The sequence below is a fragment of the Leopardus geoffroyi genome, chromosome C2, assembly GCF_018350155.1.
Source record: "Leopardus geoffroyi isolate Oge1 chromosome C2, O.geoffroyi_Oge1_pat1.0, whole genome shotgun sequence".
NCBI classification, from domain to species: domain Eukaryota; kingdom Metazoa; phylum Chordata; class Mammalia; order Carnivora; family Felidae; genus Leopardus; species Leopardus geoffroyi.
The window spans coordinates 26,102,791-26,114,003 of record NC_059333.1 but is presented as its reverse complement, the minus strand read 5'-3'; the positions used below and the strand labels follow the sequence as shown (position 1 = coordinate 26,114,003).

Here is an 11,213-nt window from a genome sequence, read left to right as displayed (position 1 = left end):
AGAAATTTCAAAGCATCCGGTTGCATGAAAAAAGCCAAAGGCAAATGAGTACAGTACATCCTGTGTAACATTTATGTAAAGTCCTAATATAGCCAAATGCAAATTACAGTGATGGAAGTCAGAACAGTGGAGGGGAAATGGGGAGTTAAGACGACTGGAAAGGGTCACAAAGGTTGATGGTTACACAGTTGTGTACCTTTGCTAAAACTCAAATACCACTCTTAAAACCTGTGTATTTATTGTATGCAAAGTACACTCCAATTTAAAAAGTTGCACAGACACCCAGTAAGCCACAAGAATCTTATTTGCTGTTTCTGGGCTCTTGATACAGAGGGAATATTAACTCTCGAAGAGATTCTTACAAAAAATTAAGATAAATTGCTAGAAGATGATTGTTAAGTATAGACTCCCTAAGCCTGCAAAACAAAACGCTTCATATAGGTCATCCATTTAAGGAAAGAAAAAGAAAGTACGCTTAAAAATATCCACTGGGTGGCTCAGTCAGTTAAGCACCTGACTCTTGATTTTGGCCTAGGTCATGATCTCATGGTTCGATTGATGGGGGATAGAGCCCCGCATTGGGCTCTGCACTGACAGCACGGAGCCTGCTTGGGATTTGCTCTCTTTCTCTCTCTCTCTCTGCCCCTCCCCTGTTTGCACTCTCTGTCTCGCTCAAAATAAGTATTAAAAAAAAAATCCACTGAAGCTAACAGATAACAAAATATTTATTTTATTGTTGTAAAATTAAAAATAGACAAGCATATGCAGTTACAGTTCCAAAGCAGAACAATACAAATATATAAATTATTGCAGTTTTAAAAGAAAAAATAGCCAGTAATGTCTGAAACCCTCTTAAAACCAACTTGTTTTTTACCAGTAGTTTCATTTTCTTTTCCCAAAGACCCTAGCACAATTTTGTAAAATAAATTTCTAACAGCAAAGAGAGATAAGTTCAATGATCGTAGTATATGCTACTTTAAAACAAGGTTAACACACACATACGGACTATAAAAGTAGGGATGGCAGCATTTAAACAGAAGTCACTACTGAATACTTTGTAAACTGCCTCTTTTGGAGGCAGCAGACAGAAATAAACATTCTACACAAGTTTGAAAAAAGAAACACACATTTGCTAAAATTCCCTTTGCTGTGTGTGCAGCTGAGGAAAGTTCAACTAACAATTTAGGGGGGGTGGGGAATACTCATCTTCATGATTTTTTGGTTTTACTTTGGTAAGCTTAAAATTGTGTACTAATTCAGTATTACTAAAATGCATTCGTAGGCTGGACTCTTTTTAAACCAAAAAGAATAGGGAAAAGTAGGTTACAAGCTAGGTGCTAAAAAAAATCTAATGCTAGAGACTTGCTATGATTGGTTCATAGCAAGATGACCAAGTTGCGTAATACGTTAGACTAAATTCTATAATAAGGGCAATTAGGAAGGAATGAAGTGAATGGAAATACTGAGATGTAGGACAGACCCTCGTTATTCCACAGTACTAGAGCCCTCCTCCAAGGTACCTTTCCTTGTGCTGGAGCTCTATTACCTTATTATTCTGGTAAATAAACTCTTTCCCATGCTACCACCACAAAACTTAACATGGCAAGAATAACCTTTTGAAGATTTTATGTCTCACTGATTCTCACCACAAGTTTCCTCCATAATTATTCCCACCAACCTGAAGTTAATAACACAATTAAAATTAAAATTAAATTAAAAAAATTGTAGAGTACTAAACTTTTTATTAAGTACTTAAAAATACTCAGATATCTTACTTCAGTATAAGCAATATCTGTCAGTAAATCAGAAAAAAAGAAACACTATTAGACCTTTACACTGTCCCATTTGAAAACTTTTATGTCACAATTTTATGGTCACCAAGTGAACCTCCTTCTAAGCGATACAAATAATTTATTCTTTAATAGTTCTTATTTAAATTTAAAGCATATACATTTTAAACTGAATTTTATAACATTAATACAAAACAAAGTAAAAGCAAAACTGGTAAACATTAACACAAATAGATCCTCAAAAATTAATTAAAAAAATCCTAGCAAAAACTGACAAGTCTCAACAGTGTAAATGCCAAGGTAAAAAATATCTAAACGAGAAAAGAAAGCACTTTAAACCATTTTCAGTGTTAAACAATGTGGTCAGATGAAAACCCCAGGAAATCTCAAGACGCCTGTCAAGATGCCAATAAAATATATTTTGACTATGTTTTTGAAATCACTTCCCAACATGAACTTACTATTTTAAAAATAATTCTCAAGTGTATGTAAAAATGGGCACTTTGTGGTGAAATGCGCATAAATTTGAAAAACTAAGAACATTTCTTTGCTCCAACATTTAAGAACCACATAATGGAACGAAACACTATTTTGCTGTATCACCTAAGTGATGTCCTAAGTGCATACCTTTTTTTTCTTAAAAAAAAAAAAAAGAAAGACTAATTTGGATATTAAATGTTAGGGTCAAAGGGTGATAACCTCAAATTAAAATATATTTTTCCCTTAATTAAAAGTCTGAACAAATTTGAAAACTTTAATCTCTAATGTGAACAATCTCGTGTGGTCAAAATCACTTTGGACTTCAAGTTGATTTTTAAAACTCCATCCAATTTGTCTAAAATTATGAAATCTAACATGAAAAAAACATTAGTTTTATTTCACTCCCCTTAATAATATAAGCTCTGGAAATGTTAGATTGGCGGTCTTCTCCCTTTTGCCATTTTTGAAACTGATGTTATATATGAGATTTTCTTCTAAACTTCCTCAAAAAGTACTAACAACTGTACAGAAGAATAGCCAAGGATGGGTAACAATATTTGTAGTATTTCATATTCTCTCAGAACTCAACTCTGTCCCTTCTCCTCCTTTTAGCATATACAGTAACTACATCTTCATTCAATCAAGAAAACTAACAAAGGAATCAAAGTTTACCAAATGGTTGGATAAACTACTGTGCAAAGTCCTTCAAGAAAAATTCTTTCACTACAGTATTCATTCAAATAAAGTACTAATATGAGTACCAGCACCGCAGATTGTTTACAGCACCTTTCCTTTGAAGAGCTTAGGTAGAAATATCTAAATGAAATAAATCAGAATCCTCAGTTAAGACCTTACTTAGTACATGCACAATCCCACCCAATTGTTCCAAACTCATTAGTAAAGCTACATATTTGCCCCAAACAAAGCAAACACTTTTCTTTGGATTAACACTGTTGCATTTAGGACCGCACCATATGGCTCATACTCTGGAAATAGGCTACTACTGATATCAAATGCAACACATCCCAAACTTTTATGACTGTCCCTAAGTTATCTAAATAGAAGCACAAATGTGTGCAAGCACACTGGCTGGAAACATTCTTGATGAATTATGCCAAAAAAGAGTAAAGTCAAATTAAAAAAATGTAACGTAACAACTAAGCACTTACTAAGGTATTTACTGGCATCATCAGGAAATGTCTTTATTTAACTTGTAAATTTATAAAGATTTTGATATTGCACACGTTCAGTTTAAAGCTTATCAAAACTAAGGCAATGTATCCCCACACTCCCTGGATTTCAAATTCATTTTGGATGCCTCGAAAAACTGAGAGAAATTCAAAGTATTTTTCAAAAGCTCCCTCTGAAAAGCAGTTATGTCAGACTTAAAAGAAAACAAAATGAAATCAATTGAGATATCAATTAATACTCTCAGGCAAATTTAACACGTTAGTATTACAAAAAATTGTTTTCTACTAGACTGAGGCGTTTCTTTGCTTAGTCAAATACTGTTTGTGTTCAGACTAAACTCTGACCCAAGCCAGAGTAGGCTGCCAAATTTAAAATAGAAGTCATTCATATCTTTATGCATGAAGCCGCCAAGTTAATGGGCTTTTCTGTAGATTCTTTCAAGCAAAGATTTTACCTCATAAATATATTCTAAGCACCAACACAAAACAGAATTTAGAGCCCATTTTAATTCTGTATTGGTTATAGCTTTTACTATATAACACATTGTTATAAAACTTACCTACCTGTCTGAGACGACATACTAGTTCAGAATTCTTTGGAAACATCACAGGCAACTTACAAGAATATCCTTTTAAAATGGGCTTATTTTTTTGAATTAGAGTTTTGTTTTCCTCTGTCAAGCAGTCTTCTCTTTCTCTTTAAGTTCTAAAGTTTAGAAAAACACCTCATAATGCTTTTTTCAGGTCAGTAATATTGACAAGAGAATTTGGACAGTTTAAGGATTCTTGAACCTATATCTGAAGTAGCACACAGAAGAATTTTTAAGTTTTTTTTTTAAAGATAGGACAACAATTTCGCAGCATATTCAATTTGACAGATGTTACACTGGACTTGGAAGTGAGGCGTGACTTACTCTGTCCAAATTCTAACACATCAAAGTCATTAGAATGGAAGTAATAATGAAATATAACAGGCTTTTACTTTTATGGAGACAAGCTGACATATGAAAACTAGATTAGCATTTTCTTTCTGAACAAACTCAGAACTGCTTTTGTTAGAAAAAAATAATGTACTTTTTTTCTTGGACATTTGCTTTAAAAAGTTATTAATTCCTCTTTCCTAAGAGTTATTAGAAGTCAAAACAATTCAACTAGATAGATTTCTACTTCAAAATACATTTATCTTTGGAAAACAATAGTAAAAAGAGTATATTAAGAGAATAAAATGCAGTGATCTGAAATATGAGTGAACGTATTCACACAGGAAAAGTGTAAATATAATATACAGAGGCATTCAAATACAGATTTATAAAGAGAATGGAAAGGTACCTAAAATAGCATTTATATATATAAAACTTTCATATTAAAATATTGCTCATAATAAATAAGAGGTGTATTATGAATTCCATTTCCCTCTTAAAAGTTATCTTTAGTAGTTCAGACTAATCTAAGGAGTTTAATTTTCTATTGTTTTGACAGGTGAATTGCATTAAAATGTTTAATCAAGTCACACTGTAACAGTAGTCACATGTGGTAAGTTAGGGAGGGCCATTTAGTAATAATGGGAAGAAAGATTCCCAAAATGAACCAAAATGATTAATCCTAGAAGACTAGAGTGTAACGATCTGCTTTATTTGACAAAGATGTTAAATACTGCCTTCAGCTTTGCAAATTTAAGGACCATAAAAAAATGGGACCAATAACTTTCTTCAACTTCTTTAAAGTTATCATGCCTGGCAGACCATTACATGGTAGGGGCATGAGGGCCAAGGAAGGAAATGTTAAGTCTGGTTTAGTTGTTTATGGGTAGGTGTGACTTTGTTCCTGTTCGCCCCACTTGCAGACACGGTAACTTGGAATAGTTCTTGAGGAGCTGTTCGATGGCAACGTGGCGGACGTGGAGCTCTGAGGCCAAAGAATCTTTTTCTTGCACTTGGTGTGTTAACTCTTCAAAAACTTCTGTAAAGATTTAAAAGGTGGATGAATATATAAATAGGTTCATTTATGACTTATGGGACAGGAAGTGACCATTAATACTCAGGTCTGGAAATACCTCTTAAGAGGTTTTGGATTCAGACTACCTACATTTTTGAATTCTTGTTCCTACACTTTTATAAGTCTCAGGCAAGTGACTAAAACTACACACTTTAGTTTCCTCTTATGTATAATCTTGGTATCAATAGTAAGCAATTCACAGGGCTACTGTGAGGATTAAATGAGATCATACTATAAAGTACATTCCACAGAATAAGCACTTGATAAACAGAAGTTGCTATTACTATTATTGTTGTTACTATTTTATTATTCTCAGCTGATGTGTGATTAAGACCACTGGCCATGGAGTTAAGGCAGGGGTTATATAATCCTTAATCTGTTACTAACTGAACGCATGATCTTTGTAAGCAACTTAATGTCTCTGAAGTGTAATTTCCTCACCAAAATGAAAATCAGTTGTTTAAAAAAAAAAAAAAAAAGGGAACAACAGGGGAATATCAACATTAACTGTTGTTAGTGTTAGCGTTGTATTTGATGATGTTTAAAGAATTACTAGCTGTTGTTGTTGGTTTTTGGTTTTTTTTTTTTTTTTTTTTTTTTTAGGTGTGATAATGAGGTTGTGATTACCTTTAAAAGAAATTATCTTTTAGAGAAAATCCTGGAGTATTTGTGGACAAAACAATTTGTCTGGGATCTGTGTCAAATAATCCATGCTGGGCATGGGGTGAAAGGAATGGGTATGAGCAGAGATGAGGGGAAATTAGCTATGCTTTTGATAATAGTTGAAGCGGGTGAAGATGGGTCAAGGGGTTCACTAAACTATTCTCACCACTTTTGTGTTTGACATTGTTTGTAATTTAAAAAACTCCACAAAACAGGGCTAATACAACTTTAAGGAACTGTTAGGAAGCACACTCATACAGTGTCTGGCATAATAATATGCTAGGAAGAGATATGGGTTTAGTTGTCTCCATTTTTACTTAAAAAAGAAAAACTTATTTCCCCTTTATTTCATAAAGAAGTCGTTTTCTTAATCTTTTGCTCTGGAAGTTCCAATGGGTTTTAATCCCCTTTCCGAATTTAAATGCAGATAAAGTTAAGAATGTCCTGTCATGAGGGATTTTCTGTATCAAAATTTTCACATGCATAAAACATTGACACTGAGTCTTTACCCTGTATTTCCTGTCGGAGCTTTGCATTCAGTTGCTTTACCTCACCAAGAGTCATCGAATTCACTGAAACATGAAAATATGTGAATTATTACTACAGTAAGCTGGAAAAATAAATTGTCTACATCACTAATACAATATTCTATTTAAAAAAATATTCACTTAACTGCCATTATAGTATTCACCCGTCCTCCAGGATTTACTCATTAACTCCTACAGTGTGGAGGATATTTTCAAATTCTAACCACAGCTCACAGCAAGAAACATATTTTACATCACTTCCAGTACACCTCCACCTGAATCAAAAGTTTTGCCAAAGAATACTTGGTAAACTGCTAGAAGCCACTACTCATCAAGCTGATTATGCTTAAGCACTACATAGTTTATGATCCACAGTTGGGAAAACACTAAAGTACTGTGGAAATAGTCTGAAAAACTGATCTATCTCGTTATATAACCTTAGATAACTCATGTGTAGAATTTAGAAGTTGCATTAAAGATAGACCCAATGTCCCTTCTAGTTCTAAAATCACTTGACTTAAAGTCCATTAGAATTATCTCAGTTTCTGTGAGTTTTTGTGGAAATAAATGAAAACCGAACGGGTCACTTTTCCCAACTTTAAAATAAGTGCACACATTACCTTTGTCCTTTAGTGAAATGTCAGCTTTTTGCTTTTGAAATGCCACCCCCAGTAAATTAATCTTGTAGCGATGAGCAACGCGACAATGTATGTTAGCCAATGGTTGAAGATGTACTTCTAAACTACATGAACTTCAAACTTCCAATTGTTTGTCAATTCCATTTAGTTTAATACATTTAATTTATTAAATTTATTTATTTTAAATTTATTAAAAAAGATGATGGGACTGAATTCAAATGCTTTAGGACATACTAAGGAGTATTTGAGAGAACTGATGGAGAATTTAAGACACCTCATTTTTGCTAGGGTGAACCTGTCATTTAAATACTCTATAAAATCCATAATTCTAGAACAGAATTCTTGACATATCACATATGTAAAAATGTAAAAAAAAAAAAAAAAAAAAAGGCCAACAAAACTGCAACCTTTACTTTTCTCCCCATTTTACTTACATTCCTCTCTGCTGTAATGTGGATGCTGGGCCTGGACGTTAGCATCTGGATCAGAGATTATTTCTTCTTTTTTCTGTGCCTGGTTGTGACTATGAGGCCACAATACACTACTGTGGCATAAAGTGGCACCTGAATCTTGCAACACCGCAAGCTCAAAGTCTGTATTTTCCCGCTGCTCCAATATTCTTTGTGAACAGTTTGAGAGGCCGCCTGCGCTTGCATCTATCCACTTTGCAGAATACTTTGGTACTTGAGAGTCAAACTGTGGGAGTAACTTTTTATCTGGCTTATGCCTGCAATTTAACAGGTGATGCTGGGTATTTTTAGAACATTCAGAATCTGAATCCAGATCCTTATTTTGTGCATACTGTACAATCCAGTTTATCTTCTTACTCAAAAGAGTTTTAACTTCTTCGTAAGTACTTTTTGAAAGTTTAGATCGGGGACAATCCTGGTTTGCAATCAAATGGTATTTTTCAAAGCAGTCTTTATGGCCCCTTAATGATCTGGTGTGCAGGAGATTAGATTTTGGTACTCCTATAGAGAAAAAAAAAACAAACAAGACAACATTTTGTTTTTTTAAAAGCTGCAATAAGAGTATATACAGATCTTAGTAAAACATGGATCTCAGTCATCAGGTTTGTAAATTAGAGGAAAGATGCTAAAGAATATGGGTGTTAATAACATAAAATATGGTCTAATAATTTCTGCTTCAGTTTAACTATATAGTTCAGTAATATTAAATTCTTATGAATAATAAAGCCTTTCCAAGGACTTGATTCATTTTAAACCTTGCTCCAGAGGCAGGTTATTGCATATAATATAAAAAAGTAGTACCAAACTAGCAATTTACATTTACAAAATGTTGGCCTTTATAGTGTAGTGCTTTCTTTGCTAATTCTCCTGAAGTACACACTTGCAAAAATTTCTATTTTAAGGCTCAATAAGAGAAATGCTTGACAATTTTTTTTCTAACAAAAACATAAGTTGATCATGTTCTTAAATTATAGTTATGTTTTACTGGGGAAAGGTATACCAGAACCAAAAAAATACACATTAATAAAAGCCTCACAAAGTCAATGAAGTGGGTTTTCTGTCTGTCTATCTATCTATCTTGATTCTATCTAGTAGGCCTCATGCCCAGCATGGAGCCCATGAACTCATGACCCTGAGATCAAGACCTGAGCTGAGATCAAGAGTTGGACACTTAGGGTCGCCTGGGTGGCTCATTCGGTTAAGCATCTGACTTGATTTCAGCTCAGGTCATGATCTCATGGTTTGTGAGTTCGAGCCCTGCATTAGGCTCTCTGCTCTCAGCACAGAGCCTGCTTCAGATCCTCTGTCTCCCGTCTCTACCCCTCCCCGCTCGCTCGCGCACTCTCTCTCTCTCAAATAAATAAGCTTAAAAAAAAAGAAAGAGCTGGACATTTAACTGACTGAGCCACCCAGGTGCCCCTAGATTTATTTTTTTAAGAAAATGAAAGCATCTAAAATGTTTTCACATTTGTTTAGCTTTCTAAAACTTTATCAAGATAATTTTATCCTCTAGAAGAAATGCATTACACACAATTTTCACATAGCGATAGATTCTATCTGCTCCAATAACCAGTATAATTCTTCAACAAATCTTTATGATATCCTATAAATAGTAGAAATGTTATCACATTTTTCTATGTCCTAACTTTTTAGTAAGCTTAAGTATGCTATTTCAATTGTTTTTTAAAATACAGATCATAGAACACATTTTCAAAGACATAATACATTTCATAATACAGAATACCTTATTACATTTTTATAAACTCAAGCCATATTACTAAAGTCAAACAGCAGTATGTTTATACTGAAAGTGAATAAGGGATGTGGAGCTGAAAATTAATGCCTGCCAGAATTAACCAGTCTAAATCTGCTTAGCTTTGAAAACAGGGTAAGTGGAGTGCCACTCAGGTGGCAGGTTAAAAAAAAAAAAAAAAAGTCTTAGCTGACTTATCAGAAAAAATTAAACCCTGCACTCATCCTTTGTTTTAAAAATTGAAGTTGTAACAATTTTATTAACTGAACTGCAAACTCTGGCTAGTAGTAAGATAATGAAGTACTTGCACTTTAATGGTATTAAATCAGGTATAAAACGGCGTGTAAGTATTAATTTGTTCTAAAATGATGTAACATCAGCCAATAGTGGGACCTGCTGAGTTTGCCAAAACCACCGCTAAATGGGCTATCAGTTGGCTCACAAGTGAGCTATGGGGAGTACACCTCCTGAACAATGATCATGTAAGCATGTGGGAACAGCTGCTCTCACAAAGCAAACTCAAATATCTCAGCGTTGTGTCTTCCACCGAGTACAAAAACAGACCTGAAATGGAATTTCATACACATTTTATTTATCCCTTTGCTACTTATACTGCAGTTGTGTGTGTTTTTTTTTTTGTTTTTTGTTTTTTTTTTTAAACCAGTTACTGTCTGATTAGGTCAAATTTCCAGCAAAATTAAGATACTTAAGTGCAAACCTTCAAAGCTCTATTTGCTAACACGAGCGTACACCTTCAAGACTGGGTAAATTAACACGAAAAGGAAGTTCACAAATCTTATTAGAATGAAAATATTAAAAGTTTTGTTATTATATATGTTTAAGGCCATAAACAAGACAAAAAAGTAGCTAATACAAAAGTACAGCCCAAATAAATAGCTCCACTCTTCTGTTTGATTCTAATACTTACTGCACTGGATAAACAGCAGGTAGGCAGAGAACTTGAACTTGCTTACTTTACTAACATGGGAAGATTTTTCAAGAGCTGCCTTACTCTGCAACCTCCCTTCAGTCTCACTGCCAACAGATGGCTAACCAATCTCCAACGGTCAACTGTCTTCGCAGACCACTGCCACAGCTCTAAGCCATGATTTAGTTGAATCTATTAAACATAGCAAATTTTAAGTTTCACTGGTCTGTATGAAAAGAAATTCTTTAGCAAAAAAAAAAAAGGGTTTAAATTATGCTGCAGAAGTTAATTTTTTCTGTTAAATCTTGTGGGCTTCTGGTATTTATTTAGAAACGTCAAAAACTGTACTGATAAAAGATACAAAATTGTAGGGGCGCCTGGGTGGCGCAGTCGGTTAAGCGTCCGACTTCAGCCAGGTCACGATCTTGCGGTCCGTGAGTTTGAGCCCCGCGTCAGGCTCTGGGCTGATGGCTCAGAGCCTGGAGCCTGTTTCCGATTCTGTGTCTCCCTCTCTCTCTGCCCCTCCCCCGTTCATGCTCTCTCTCTGTGCCAAAAATAAATAAACGTTGAAAAAAAAAAATTAAAAAAAAAAAAAAAAAAAGATACAAAATTGTATGAAACAATGAATTTCCTGATGTGTCCAGAGCTTCAACAGCAGGTTAATAGATGTCTATTTGAAGGATAATGTGGACTTTTAAAGATTTTTCTTTTCCAATGTTCCTTCTTAGTAATTTGTGCAACATAACTTTTCTTCAAAAAAAATTTTTTTTAATTTTTAA

General features: G+C 34.1%; 1 protein-coding gene across 4 annotated transcripts in view; it reads right to left on the bottom strand.

Annotated features, from left to right (window-relative positions):
- Nucleotides 1–707: 707 nt before the first annotated feature.
- Nucleotides 708–11,213, bottom strand: part of CC2H21orf91 (chromosome C2 C21orf91 homolog) — a 32,914-nt gene continuing 22,408 nt past the window's right edge. For 3 of the 4 annotated variants that reach the window (XM_045501602.1, XM_045501603.1, XM_045501604.1), the window contains exons 3-5: nt 7,718–8,254; nt 6,628–6,690; nt 708–5,419 (exon numbers count right to left, since the gene is read on the bottom strand). In XM_045501602.1, coding sequence (XP_045357558.1) covers nt 5,253–5,419; nt 6,628–6,690; nt 7,718–8,254 — 767 coding nt within the window. In that variant the 3' untranslated portion in view covers nt 708–5,252. The remainder of the gene's footprint in view (nt 5,420–6,627; nt 6,691–7,717; nt 8,255–11,213) is intronic. The other variant, XM_045501605.1, reaches the window with a different exon arrangement.